Source organism: Fundulus heteroclitus, chromosome 21 (assembly GCF_011125445.2).
Source record: "Fundulus heteroclitus isolate FHET01 chromosome 21, MU-UCD_Fhet_4.1, whole genome shotgun sequence".
Lineage (NCBI taxonomy): Eukaryota > Metazoa > Chordata > Actinopteri > Cyprinodontiformes > Fundulidae > Fundulus > Fundulus heteroclitus.
Window position 1 is genome coordinate 24,950,571 of NC_046381.1, and position 15,049 is coordinate 24,965,619.

Here is a 15,049-nt window from a genome sequence, read left to right on the forward strand (position 1 = left end):
GTTACTGATTGGATGGAATCTGCTGAGAGCTCACAAAGTGAGGAATCAAATGAATGGCGGACACAACGACCCATTCACACAGAAGCTTAACCTGGGATGGGTTATCATTGACGATGTACTATGTCTTGGCAAAGCTCACAAGCCAGGTGAAGTAAATGTTCTGAAAACACACATATTGCACAATGGTCGTCCAAGTTATCTCACTCCCTGTAATTGTCGCTTCAGTGTAAAGGAGGACTTCAGTCTGAGCCGAGCCAAAGCCATTTCCAATCAATCACCCTCTGGGTACTTACACCAAAGGCCCGCAGCTGAGAATTTAGGAGAAACTGTGTTTTCTCGTACCAATAAAGACAACCAGCTAGCTCATTCTGATGAAGACATGATTTTTCTGAAGAAGATGGAAGGATTCTTCAAAGATGACATGCACAGCTGGGTTGCACCACTCCAATTTCGAACTCCCAGATGCAAACTCCCTGACAACCGTTTATACGCTCACCAGTGGCTCATGTCTCTACGACGTGTGTTTGACAAAAACCCCGAAATGAAGACGCACTTTGTGGAATTCATGCAGAAAATGTTAGACAACCAACATGCAGAGCTCGCACCACCTCACACCAAAGACAAAGAAGCCTGGTATCTCCCGATATTTGGTGTATACCATCCGCAAAAGCCAGGAAAGATACACGTAGTGTTTGATTCAAGCGCGCAGTCTGATGGAGTGTCCCTCGACGACATACTGCTTTCTGGCCCAGACCTAAACAACACACTTTTAGGTGTGTTGCTTTGCTTCAGGAAAGAGCCGGTCGCCATCACAGCTGACATTGAACAAATGTTCTACTGCTTTGTAGTCCAGGAAGATCACAGAGATTACCTTCGCTTCCTGTGGTACTAAGATAATGATCTTACCAAAGGAGTAGTGGACTATCGGATGAGGGTGCATGTCTTTGGTAACAGTCCCTCCCCGGCAGTGGCGATCTACAGGCTCAGGATGGTAGCAAGGGAGGTAGAAAGCGAATATGGAACTGATGCACAAAACTTTATAGAGCAAGACTTCTACGTCGACGATGCATTAAAGTCTTTCCCAACTGAGGCTGAGGCCATTGATGTCCTACAAAGAGCCCAGAAAATGCTTGCCCTCTCTAATCTGCATCTTCACAAGATTGCTTCCAACAAAGTGCAAGTGGTAAATGCATTCCCCCCTGAGGACAGGGCCAAAGATATCAAAGATCCAGATTTGACAACTTTTGAGATTCCAGTCCAATGCAGCTTAGGGGTCTGTTGGAACCCCACATCAGACACGTTTACATTCCTTGTTCCCCAAGGGCAAAAGCCCTACACTCGACAAGGTGTGCTTTCAACAATAAACAGCTTGTTTGATCCTCTTGGTTTGCTTGCGCCTGTTACCATCAAAGGCAGGCTTCTTCTCAGAGAGCTCTCCAGCAGCAACCTTGAGTGGGACAGTTCCTTACCACAAGACATATATGACAACTGGAGAAGATGGCGTGACTCATTACAGAGTCTGACAAGTCTACACATTCCTAGTACCTATGTTATGTTTTCCATCTCACAAGCCATCTTCGTTGAACTTTGTGTTTTTTCAGATGCTTCAGTGAAAGCCATCGCTGCAGTAGCTTACCTGAAGGTCACACATGAGGATGGACACAATAAACTTGGATTTGTCATGGGTAAGGCTAAACTGGCTCCCATTCCAAAGCTCACCGTTCCTCGACTAGAGCTCTGTGCTGCAGTACTTGCTGTTGAGATGTCAGAGCTCCTCATAGAGGAACAGAAGATCAAGATTGACAGGACAACATTTTACACTGACAGTTAAGTGGTGTTAGGATACATCAACAATCAACACAGAAGGTTCCATGTATATGTGAACAATCGTGTACAGAGAATCAAGCAGTCTTCACTACCAAACCAATGGAGATATGTGCAGACAGAGCACAATCCCGCTGATCATGGCTCTCGATCTGTAGCTGCAGAGAAACTTCCTAGTACTTCATGGTTGTGTGACCCAGCATTTCTCCTCAACCACGAGAGCCTCCTTCCAGAAAAAGGTCCATTTGAACTCGTTGATCCGGAGTCAGATGTTGAAGTTAGACACAATGTGACTGTGCTTAAGACCACAACCGCTCCAGGTGCCATAGGTTCATTACGCTTTGAACGGTTCTCAAAATGGACTTCTTTCATAAAAGCAATGGCGTACCTCAAACACATAGCTCACGGCTACAAGCCCAAAGATGGTAGCAGTTGTAGCAGCTGGCACCTGTGTAAGGCAAGTCTCACAGATGAAGCTTTATCTCAAGCAGAACACATAATTATCAAATGTGTCCAGCAGGAAGTCTATAAAGAGGAGATAAAACGCATCACGACAAAATGTGTCATACCACACAACAGTTCTCTTTACAAACTTAATTCAATGATTGATGACAAAAACTTACTGCGAGTAGGAGGACGACTTTCAGAGTCCAAATTGCCAAGTTATGAAACCAACCCTCTTCTGATACAAGGAAAGCATCACATTGCTACGTTGCTCATTCAACATCATCATGAAGCTGTCCAGCACCAAGGAAGACACTTCACTGAAGGAGCCATGAGAGCAAGTGGTTTATGGATAGTTGGAGCAAAGAGATCCATCAGCAGTGTTATCCACAAATGTGTCACCTGCAGAAAGCTTTGAGGCAGAACAGAGCAGCAGATTATGGCTGATTTGCCTGCCGAACGCTTACAAACTGATTATCCATTTTCTTATGTTGGCCTTGACGTATTTGGACCGTGGGAGGTTTCAACATGGTGCGCCAAAGGTGGTCAAGCTAATAGTAAGAGATGGGCAGTCCTATTCACTTGCATGTCTACAAGGGCCATCCATATCCTACATCAACAAATGCATTGAGGACGTCAGCACCACTAAGACCATCATCACCCGAGCCAACCAACGACCTTGGATTACTGAGGAGGTCCGTCAAGCGCTAAAAGCACGGAACTCAGCCTTCAAGTATGGTGACAAGGAGGCACTGAGGACAGTCAACCGTGCCATCAGGCTAGCGGAGTGGAGCCACACTAAGAAAATCCAGGAGTTTTTCCATGACGCCAGCAACACCAGGAGCATGTGGAAAGACATAAGGGCGATCACTGAATACAACATGCCCCCCCCGGTGGGTGCAGTTGATGCTGACTTCCTTAACGGACTAAATAACTTCATTGGGAGGTTTGAGGCACTAAACAACACTCCAGCAGTGAAGGCTGTCCCCCATCAGGAAGAGGAGGACCTCTGCCTTGACACCGCCGACAAAGTCAACAGGTCCTGACAACATACCTGGGCGGGTGTTCAAGGAGTATGCAGGTCAGCTGGCAGGTGTCCTCACAGACATTTTTAACACCTCGCTGGACCAAGCCACAGTGCCTACATGCTTTAAGTGTGCCTCCATCATTCCGGTGCCGAAGAAACTTCAAGTCACCTGTTTCAACGACTCCCATCATGATGAAGTGCTTTGAAAGGCTGGTGAAAGAACACATCATCTCCAGTCTCCTCCCAACACTCGACCCGTTCCAGTTTACCTACCGGCGGAACCGCTCCACTGAGGATGCCATCTCCTCCGCTCTTCATCTGAGTCTGACACACTTGAAGAAGAAGAACATGCACGTGCGGATGCTGTTCCTGGACTTCAGTTCAGCGTGTAATACCATCATCCCACAGCACCGGGTAGGAAAACTAGAACATCTTGGCTTCAGCACACCTCTTCGCAACTGGCTGCTAGACTTCCTCACCAACAGACCTCAGTCAGTCCGGGTCGGACAGAACACCTCTGATGTCATCACCCTCAGCACAGGCTGCCCTCAGGGCTGCGTCCTGAGCCCCCTGCTGTTCACTCTGATGACACACGACTGCGTCCCCAGGTTCACCACCAATCACATCGTGAAGTTTGCAGACGACACAATGGTGGTGGGCCTGATCAGAGACGACAACGACCGGGACTACAGAGAGGAGGTGGAGCAGCTGGTGGGCTGGTGCAGAGACAACAGCCTGATCCTGAACGTGGAGAAGACGAAGGAGATCATCGTCGATATAGGAAGAACCGGCCTCGCCACGCTCCACTGCTCATCAACAGCTCAGCTGTGGAGGTGGTCAGCAGCACCAAATTCCTGTGGGTGCACATCACGGACAACCTCACCTGGTCTGTGAACACCATGTCACTGGTGAAGAGGGCACAAAAGCGATTGTACTTCCTGCGGAGGATGAGGAGAGCCCACCTGCCCCCACCCATCCTCACAACCTTCTACAGAAGCACCATAGAGAGCATTGTGACCAGCTGTCTCTCTGTGTGGTGCGGAGGCTGCGGTGCCTCCGACTGGAAGAACGTGAGGAGAGTGGTGAGGACAGCAGAAGGGATCATTGGGGCTCCTCTCCCCTCCATTAAGGACATTTTGTCCCAGCGCTGTGTGTCCCGAGCCCATAACATCATTAGAGACCCCTCACACCCCCACCATGGACTGTTCTCCCTGCTGCCCTCTGGGAAAAGGTTCCGCAGCATCTGCTGCAGGTCCACCAGGTTCTGCAACAGCTTTTTCCCCGTTGCCATCAGACTGTTGAACTGCTGAACTATAAACTGGACTCTGCACCACATTTCCACATTTGCTTGCATTTTTGCACAAATGCCTTTTGCACCATAATTTTTGCACATACAAATGGTTTAAATATTCTCCTGTACACTGTGAACGCAGATTTTTTCTTTCTCCTGCACTGTTTACATTTAAATTGTTTACTTTTTAATCACTGCTACACTTTTTACTGTAATTTACAAGCTGTATGCAATGAAATTTCGTTCTGTATGCACTCTGTACATACAAAATGTCAAATAAAGTCTAAGCCTGTTCCTTGAAGGAAGTGATGCAAGAAAGAGTTTAGCTGGCTGTGAATCTCAATACAGGACCCGGGGTCACATTGGGTGCAACACTACACTAACCTAAACCTAATTGACACCTTAGTCCTAAAAATAATCCCTAGCCACCTTGCCCTCCCACACACTCACTCAGCTGCATGTACAAGTGCATGGTAGCACAGTTCTTAGCACTGTTGCCTTGCAGGAGGATTTGAACCCATGTCTGGGGTCCTTCTGCATGGAGTGTACAAGTTCTCCATGTGCATGCGTGGGTTCTCTCCGGGTCCTCCTGCTTTCTCCCACAAAACATGACTGCTAGGTTCATTTCTCTAAACTACCCTTAGTTTTGAGTGTGTGTGTGTGTGTGCCTGATTGTCTGTCCCCTGTGTTGCCTTGTGATGGACTGGTGACATGTACAGGGTGGACCACAACTCTTCCTCTGTCCCCGTGACCCTGCATGGACGAGTGGCTAGACAATGGATGGACATTAAAGGAACGTGCTGTCATGTGGGTAATATAAGCATTCAGAAGTGCTAATGCATAGTTCATACAAACAAGTTTCTCTACATTCTACATGCATGCCAGCCATTATGGAAAACCATCTTTTAAATGGAAAATGTTGCTCTCATGTTCCATATACCTTCATTAAAGGTTAGCCTCCATCTGACCTATGATCTCTGATCTTTTGGGTAGTTGGTGTGGTGGTTCAGTATCCCTGCATCCCACTTATTTGAGGTACCTGCAACTCCAACATATGTTTGTGTGTGTGTGGTTGTGTGTGTGTGTGTGTGTGGGGGGGGGGGGGGGGGATGTCCGCTGCATCGGTTCCCCACAATGCAGAGCCCCTAAGAATGTTTGAAAAGGACACTTTTTCTGCTTTTTCCACAGGTGACTGCAGTTGACAGATGCGCACACCCGCAGCGTGTTCAGCAGTGCTCGACCGCACTATAAGAACTGCGCACAGACAGCAGGAGGACGCCATAGTGTTCACCATTGTGGTATGCCTCAGTGCCCACTGTCTCACGACAGCTACCTTCTTCCTGAGCTAATCTTTGCCCTCTGTGTCTCTCAGGTTCCCTCTCGTGCTCCCTTGGCTTCCTCTCGTGTTGGATCCTTCATCTGTGCTCAGACGTTTCAAGCCAAATCCTCCGGTTCCCTTCGTCCTGGATTTTTGCTTCGGACTCCCTCTCGTGCTCGCTTGGTTTTACCAAGCCGGGCTGAGAAGCCTCACCGGATCTACATGGTTCCTCCTGCTGCCCCTGGACCTCGGACTCGCCAGGGCTGCTCGGACCCTGCACCAAACCCTCGGTCACCCGTCACTCAGTCACCTGCCTCATCAACATCAAAGCCAGAGCTGAGTCCGCTCCGCTTCCCCCCGGTCCGGTTTCCGTGCTCAGTGGTAAGCTTGTGTTACTGTGTCATTACTTACCTAATCATTTCTTCTTGCCTCCTAGATTGAGTGCATCTTGCTCTTTCCCCTCTCCACGTTGCCATCACCTTGTGACACATCCTCCTGTGCATTTATAGTTTTCCGCAGTTAATCCAATAAAACAACTTAAACTGCCTCCTGTGTAACCGAGTGTGATCTGCATGTGGGCCAAATATGTTAAACAAAACATGACAAGTGATTTATTAATTAAGCAAACTGGTACTAAGATAGTTCTGCGGTACTGCCAGTAAATGACGCCACATCTGTTTATATCTGGTCACCATGCCCATTGCTGGATTCTTATCTAGCTATCAAAACCCTATCAAGACGGAGGCTTTGTGTATATAGCTTTATTTTATCATAATCAAATGGTTTTTGGCCTTTTTTATAAGGACTGAAGCTTCTCACAGGTCTAAATCCAGGATTGGCCTGTAATTAGCTCAATCCTTTTTTCCACAAACTCAGAGCAGCTTCCCTGTCCCTGATTAAGAAAAAGATTCCAAAAGCATTAAGCTGCCACCACTACAGGGATTCCACGTAGGCCAGAATGTTCAGTTTTGGTCCTATCCAGGGGCAGTTGGCCCAAAGTGGGCAATAGTGCACCGCCCTCCCTAAAACACATGAAAAAGGAGAGGGATAGGAATTTATTTTGCCATTCTAAGTCTTAATAATATTGTCCAATCAACAGCCTGAATAATGGTTGACATTCATCAGCCTGCCACTTCCAACCAGAAGCCCCGCCCCTTGGGATAATTTCAGTCAAGGTGAAAATGGCCCCAGGCACAATCATGCTAACAGTCTTTTTTTTTTCACACAACATTTCTATGAGCTCTGGGAGGGTGTGCCCCAACGTGATTTCATCACATGAACATGCTTGGCTGATACGTACGTAGATCTGAATGTTGCTGTGGTTTTCATGATAGCAATATATTGCAGACTATGCTAACAGTGATTTTAAGGTCAAAATAGAAGACAACAAATGTATGTTTTATGGCCACAGTGTAACTGTTCTATAATGGAACCAAATTTATTGTATTTGAGAAATTAGCTTTTTAGATGTCCAAAAATACTGCACAGGATGTACAATTCATGTGTTCTGTTGCCATGTAGTGGCTGAAGAACAAACTACATTAAACATTGCAATGTGTCTAAACTTCGCCATGTGATTTTTATTTATTAGTATTTTACCAATTCAACGGCCCCTCTTAGTGTTCACTATAACATTTGCCCCCCACAGGAATTTGTCAGGAGCCACCACTGGTCCTATCTGTTCAGATCCAAGTCATCCAAAGGTTTGCTGTATGCCCTACATGGCAGTGCAAACTGGACATCTAGGGCCTTCAATTTGCCACTATTTTACAGAGATCAAATTTGTGGAGTGCCCAACTACTACTACTACTACTAATAATAATACATTTTATTTCAAGCGCCTTTCAAAACACTCAAGGTCACTGTACATGTAAAAACAATAAATGGTAAAAGCAATGTCGTCATAATTAAAAGAAACAACACAAACTACACACAGGAAAGTAATATAAAATCATAATAACTAATTGAACCTTAACTGTGTATTAAGGTTGACAGACTTACCTTGGTCTCTTTGCAGTAGTGCCATACTTAGGCACTACTGAATTAGGGCCGGGCAATACATTTTAAAGACAGATTTAAAAAATATAGAGATTTTTGTAAAAGGGATATAAGATGAGACTATATCCTTAATAAAGAGATCGTCTATGTTGCATTACAATGACACTTTTATTTATTCCAGTAGGTAATTTTTCTCATATTTATCTACAGCTGTTCTTTAAAAATGTGCCTGTGAGACATTTGGGATTAAGCCTGGATTCAGAGATGCCTTTTTATAATTACTTTATGAAAAATAAAAACATATTGCGATAAATGTATATCGGAAATTCAGCCTAAAAATATCAAGATATTATTTTTGGTCCATATCACCCTACCCTAGACTGAACAGTTCAGAGCTTTTTTGTTTAATCAAATTCCTTGTGTCATGTCCACACACCCATGATTCTGAACAGGCAGCTGATAAAGAAGCTCATCAAATCTCCAGCCACACCTGCTGGAGAAGTTAATCAAACCGGAGCTTTGTTGACTACGTTAGTTGTCAAACACTTGAGCATCTTTGGGGAAGCAGGCAAAAAAAAAAACAGCCATCGTCTGTGGAGGGCTTCAAACAGTCTGCTCGGCTGAACATTCAGAAATGGTGTGGCTGAATGGATATTTGTGCTATTTTGTGTCCGCTTGTATTCCCTCCTTGAGATACTTCATTGTTTTAGTTCCAAATGTAGAAAGTATTTTACTCACCAGAAGTACCATAATCTTTGGATGGACAAGGCTCTCACACAGCAGCGAGTTCCACAGCAGTCCTCATAGGAACGACATCTGCAACAAAGCCCAGGCAGAACGTCAGTAAGACAAAACCCAACAACAATTTTATTTCTGCTACTTCTTAATCCCGCCATCTCACATTCCACAGAACAAGTACATGGAAAAAGCTTTAAAGACACTTTTGCAGAAGAAAGTCTCTGGACTTTAGTACTCAATTTAATAAGATTCAGTAGGAGATTGAGACTTCACTGGATCCTTAAACCCGGGTATATGCTTCTCTGGCTCCTGCCAAAAATAGTCATGTCGTTGGGTCCTTCTTTCAGAGTTGGTGGTTCTGGGGTAGGACTCAAGTGCAGACAGGAACATGGGAGCAGCATGATGAGCAAATGACTTAATCATTTTAAGACAAGGACTTAAAGTACAGTATGAGGAGATCTAAAGAGGGAACATCGACAGAGCAGTAGTCAAAACGACAAGGAAGAAACAGGCATGGTAACAGGGAAAGAGCAGAATAACAAAAGGATCCATCAGGTACCAATGAGAACCAATGAGCATATACACTGAATGTCAAAAATGTTAAACATTGAATGCTGGTGAATAAATAAGAAGACAATGTGAAGCAGTGGGGTCAGAAGGCGCACAGGGAGACTGAGGAAGAGAGACTAATTAACATGAATTGGGGTGAACTGAGATACACTGAAAAGGTCTAACCAAGGAGAACGATCTAACAGAGACAAGTGCATATAATGCCAGCATAAATCCCACTTTCTGCTTTGCAAGCAAAATCTTAAAGTTTCCTTTTAAACAGATATAGCAGCTAACCTGACCCTTGCCAGACGGATGACGCTCCGCCTAGCTCCACTCACATACATCTGGGACATCTCCCATAGAGAGTGATTTCTCCAACCAATTTTATTGTCTAGCCAATCAGGACGCAGGGCTGGAGTTTCATAGATGTGATGTAGTGGAGAAGTGACCGTGACGTGAGACTGTTTTGATTTAGACAGCAATGGCGGCTCGCATCGAGGAAGCAAGCGTTAACATTGATGCTGCTATTTCTTCCGTGTTGTCCAATCTACCTAATATTGTTTCATTAAAAGAACATCAGAGAACGGCTCTGAAGGCTTTTGTTGGTGGAAACAATGTTTTCGCCCTTCTCCTGACCAGATTTGGCAAGTTTTGTTTTCTGGGGCACGCCCGTGGCGGACGCGGACGCGCCCCGGAGGGGTTATTGTGAACCTTATTAGGAGGCCTTTAGTCCTCGACGCGGTCGGCCCAGGATCGACTCCGACCCGCAATGCTTTGCCGCCTGTCTTCCCCCCTCTTCCTGTCAGCTCACTGTCAATAAAACGTGTGCCACTAGAGCCGCAAACACATTTAAAAAAAAAAATAGTTTTGTTTTTTCCTGCGTCGCTCTCATCAGCGTCACGGGTTAGCTTTGGTGTGAGTGGTTGAAAGAGCACGTCGATAAAAATGACGGACAAGTGGCTTATCCAATCATATGCAAGGAGTTTTGATAAGGCCCAACCTTCAATAAAGGCAATTCCTATGGATCAGTCCTAGTTGGATGTGAGTGGAGCTAGGCGGTGCAACATCTGTCTGGCAAGAGTCAGGTTATATAGCAGCAGCCTGGAAGCCACATTTTCAGAACTCCAGCTGTGATGGATTGGTTTATGGAGAGCAGCAGGAAACCTGCATCAATGAGCCAGAACAATAACAGAACAGGTCTGTGTGTGACAGAGAAAGCAGGATGCATGAAGCATGATTGTGAATAGGGAGGAAGCTGACTTCCAAATCTTTGGAATTTTAGGTTGGGAAGCAATAGCTCCTGGAGAAATGGAGTAATTGCACCTTATCACTTTACAATCTCCTCCCCCTTCCTAACGCTGGAGAAGTCTTTCTTGCATTATATGCAGGTAGTATGGTTACAATTGAGAGATAGTTGGCCTGGCTGTTTATGAGTGAATGTCTGATAGGTTTATTAGAAGTTTTTTCTGTACTTTTTTTTTTCACATTAACACAAAACTGGTGTTTTCCAGTGATCCAAATTATCTCAGCATAAGTGTGATTTTGGCCAAAGGGGTTTTCTGGCTTTTTTTCAAAGCAGATTTCGAAGGAACTAATAAACAACTAAACAATCTTAGACATTATAATGAGATTGGTTCCATTAAGTCAGGAGATGAGATTATTGATTAAGTTACAGACCAAGCAGTTGAGTTGTATTATTTTTTATTGTATTGTTGTTCAGACATTTAAATATACCTTTTTGAGAGGCAGGGGGACTGGCCATTCATTCTGTGTAAAGGAATTGTAGATATAAATGTCAAATTATGTTTCCTTAAATTTATGGATGTTTGATTTCTTGCTTTAAGAATACATTTGTTTAGTTAAAAGCACTTGACTCTTCCTGGTTTGGCTCCTCAGCAGGGTGTGGCAGCAAAGGGAGAAACAAGCTGCAGGTGCTGCTGAAAGCTCTTGGAGCAAATCATTTGGATGGAGAGTAGAGCTTTAAGGAATTATGTTTAGTTTGAAGTATTCATTTGATCGACTTTAGATTTGTCTAGTTGAAAGGATTTGTATTTATGTAAATATTTATTAGGTTTCATTTATTGTGTTGGGTGTTAGATTTGTGTAAGTATTGTTTGTTTATTATTTTCTGATCATCCCCTTCATTGGGTCCTTTCAGCAAGAGACTCAGGATACACTCGTATAAAAGGCAGACATTTGTTATGCCATAATAACACCATGATACATAATTGATCTCAGATTGGATTCTGAACAGTAGGGAAGAGGTAACAGGAATTCTGTCCTGCTGCAGACACGGGGGGACATGGTCGGAAGGACGGCCTCTCTCTACCTCTCTCTCTCCTCTTCAGCTCTCTCTCCTGCAGCTTCAGACTCTCTCTCTGACTCCAAGCTGCTGAGACACACTCCACTGGGGCTCCCAAGAAGAGGGGGGGTCTCCTTCCTCAGCAGCCATGGGACTGAAGACCCAAAAGCTACATGCTCCCCAGAACAGCCGTTCTTTGGAACTCACCTCCCAGGACCTTCCTTACTGCTGAGACAAAGGAGAAGGCCTGGACCAAGAGGCCCTGGTCGGGCCTGACCGACACACAAGCCAGCAGCTGAGGGAAGGTGCCTGGAACAGCCATGCTTGATCCAGGGTCTGCTAATGTCGTCTGCCGGCTAGTACAGATCACCAAAACAGCTTTGTTCATTGTTGTCAGCTGTTGCAGAAAAGCAGACGCGAGACGGTGAATGCCTCCCCTCACCAGACAAGCTGAACGATCCGACTATTGGATGGACATCAGTCCCGACCACACATGCGTGTTTCTGCTAGGCCGCAGAAACCCCAAGCATTCCCTCCACATGCTGTTGGTTAGTTCAGGTGCTGCAGAGCTAAGCGCTATCCCGCCAACAACAACCCAACAACTTCCCTCCTTCAACGCTCCTTCCGTGAATGGCCAAACTGGACAGAACTGACATGAGACAAAAGACAGGTTTGGGCAGTGTTAGGATATCAACGAGGTCAAGTGGAACGAGCTGTTTATCCCAGAACTGCATGGCACACTTAGATGGCACCGACCCAAAAAGATTGGCACATGTCTATCAGATATCACCCCGGAGGTGACACAGTTTCTCTGCTGATGTCACAGTTTGGATGTGTACAGCCCTTGTATGGGTGTGTACCTAGATACCTATATAATGTTTGTGTGATGAGCAATCGGGGCTTCCTGCCGATCAGGAGCCCATCAGCGCTGGTGTGACTGTAACTGTTTCTCTGTCTTTACGTAGATAAAATATAACTAAAAGTATACTTGTCTGTTTTATGCGTCCGACATTCAAGGTAATAAGTGAGTGGGGGTCGCCTGACTGGGTAAAACGAGCTGGGTCCACCGAGGGTGTTTCACCGTAGACGCGGCACGGTGAAAACAATAACAGCAGCGAGCTGAGGGTGAAGTTAATAGGTTTATTGGGAAATGTTTTGTAAACCGTTGGACACATGGTGTTTAGAACAAAGGGCTAACAGGTAGCTCACGCTAGCCTTAATGCTATTAGCCTTGCTAACATCCGGTCCAGGACATTTCAAAAGGAGTTTATTTAAAGCACAAAGCTTAATTGTTCAGCTCTGCCATCCTTCGATGGTGCTATGAGCCTTATCCCTGCATTACTATCGAATATTAATGTTGGTAAGGGCCATTTTGATAACTTTATGTTGTAACCTCTTAGCCACCGATTTGCTACAGCGACCCCAGACGCCCGGAGGGAGAATCGCATTAACAAACTCGGTCGTAAGGGTTTAAATGATTTTACTGGGCAAATCAGTAACCAGAAGGTTATTTTCTCAAAATAATGTTCTGGTTAACTTGTGCTTTGCATCGTTTTTAACTCCACTCCATGTTTTTCTTTTATCAGATCTGCACTGAACAAGGATTCACCGAATTATTCTGATTATGACCAACCACTTTTGTTTGTTTTTGCGTGTAAATAGTTCCTTAGCTTAGCTTCTTTTTATCTTCATTTTGCTTAGTAGTTTAGTTAAATTTCACTAGCCTAGTAGAGAGGATTTGTTAATCAAAATATTGTGTTAATTCAGATAAACAGCATTACATGGTGATGTTCTCTGGATGTCCATTTTATTTCTGTTATTAAATTCTTGGACTTGAAAAGAAGTTTGTCACTCCTTTATTCTGTGTGTGCAGGTTTTGCTGTTAAAAGATTGCTAGTGCTCGAATTTCATCCCTTTCATCCATTGTCTTAATATCAGATTAAGAGCTGATCATCACCAGACAATACTTAACAGACAGAGGGTTATTCAATAAACATTAAATAACTTCAAACAGGACTTTCGGCTGGAACATCGCCAAGATGGCAGCACGTTAGGAGCGCTCCCATCAAAACCCCAACGAATTCACCTAAAGCCCCATTTCAGAAGAAGTACTACTTCAAGATTGTTAATACAAAGGGGGCACAGCTCGCCCTAAGCAACTTATTTGGAGGTGGGAAGATAAATATACGGTTCAAGCCCGGTAGCCAAAGCTAAAGCTAACTAGCACCTCGTTAGCATCTTGCTCGCCGAGATTAAAGCCATGGCAGTGCGCACCGCTACCTCGGGCCGCAGCTACCGGCGGGGGCACCTCCACGCTCTATCATAGTGAAGCTTTAAGTCCAAAGACTCTCTGCTCCGCAAAGCTTGGCAGATAAAGGGGTTTAAATGGATGGACAAGCATGTAAACCTGGACCACGACTACCCATTGCGCATTATTAATAAACAAAGAGAATACGCTGGGGTCCGCAAGGTTTTGAAAGAGAATCAAGTTCAGTTCCAGACCCTATTTCCTGCCAGGCTGCGGGTAAAATACACAGACGAGATCAAAGTGTATGACTCTGCAGCAGATGCGGCAATGACCTGAGGAGGAAAGCATACGCTGTTAAAACTATGAAAGCACTGGAGTCCCTCATGGAGCGGATAAAGCAGCTGACTTGGACGAGAAAGGAACGGCCCACAACCAGGAGCGCGCTTGATCCCATCAAAGACGCGAGTTACAAGGAGAAGCTTTGCGCATTCAGAAGGCCTTCACCAGGTGCTTCTGTTGAGTAAGGACTTGGGCTTTAGTTTATTTTAATTTTCTTTCTTGCAGTTAACCACCGTTCTAAATATGGATAATGCTAAAAGGAGAGGGGGTGAGTAAGCTGTGAACTTTCTTACAGGGGTTTTGAGGGTTAACTTCAATATACGGTTGTAGCCACTAAGCACCACCTTCACCGAAATAGGAGAAGGGTTTGTGTTTTAGCGCCCATCAGTGTAATTAGGGTCTATAGATCAGACCCCTGCATAGGGAGTCACATTTTGTGTTCTGTCATTATATGTTAGTTAATGGTATGTTTTATTTGGGTGTTTTACCTATTTCTTTGTTCACCCTCTGCTGTTGTGTGCGGAGAAGGGGAAGCTTGCCACATTGTTTATTAAGTTGTTCACTTCGTTATATATTTAGATGCAAGACAGGCAGATAAGATTTGTTTCACTTAACATAAATGGTGTACTCAATCCAATCAAACGTTGGAAAATGTTGTCTCAGTTAAAAAGGGATAAAGTCCAGATAGCTTTCATCCAGGAATCACATCTTGATGATATTGAACATGCTAAATTAAATAAAATGGGATTTAAAACAGTCTATTTCTCTTCCCATAGCTCCGGAAGGCGAAGGGGGGTGGCGGTTTTGGTGTCCAGTGCGGTAGATTTTGAATATATATCTGAATACAAGGATAGTGAAGGGAGATATGTTATGATAATCGGAAAAATCTATGGTGTTCTAGTAAGTCTTCTCAATGTTTACGTACCTCCAGGCAGTGCCTGGTCAGTTTACAGACATGTCTTTGACAT

General features: G+C 44.7%; 1 protein-coding gene across 4 annotated transcripts in view; it reads right to left on the reverse strand.

Annotated features, from left to right (window-relative positions):
• Positions 1 to 15,049, reverse strand: part of vopp1 (VOPP1 WW domain binding protein) — a 72,640-nt gene that overhangs the window by 19,380 nt on the left and 38,211 nt on the right. For all 4 annotated transcript variants that reach the window (XM_036125151.1, XM_036125149.1, XM_036125152.1 and 1 more), the window contains exon 3: positions 8,641 to 8,718. In XM_036125151.1, coding sequence (XP_035981044.1) covers positions 8,641 to 8,718 — 78 coding nt within the window. The remainder of the gene's footprint in view (positions 1 to 8,640; positions 8,719 to 15,049) is intronic.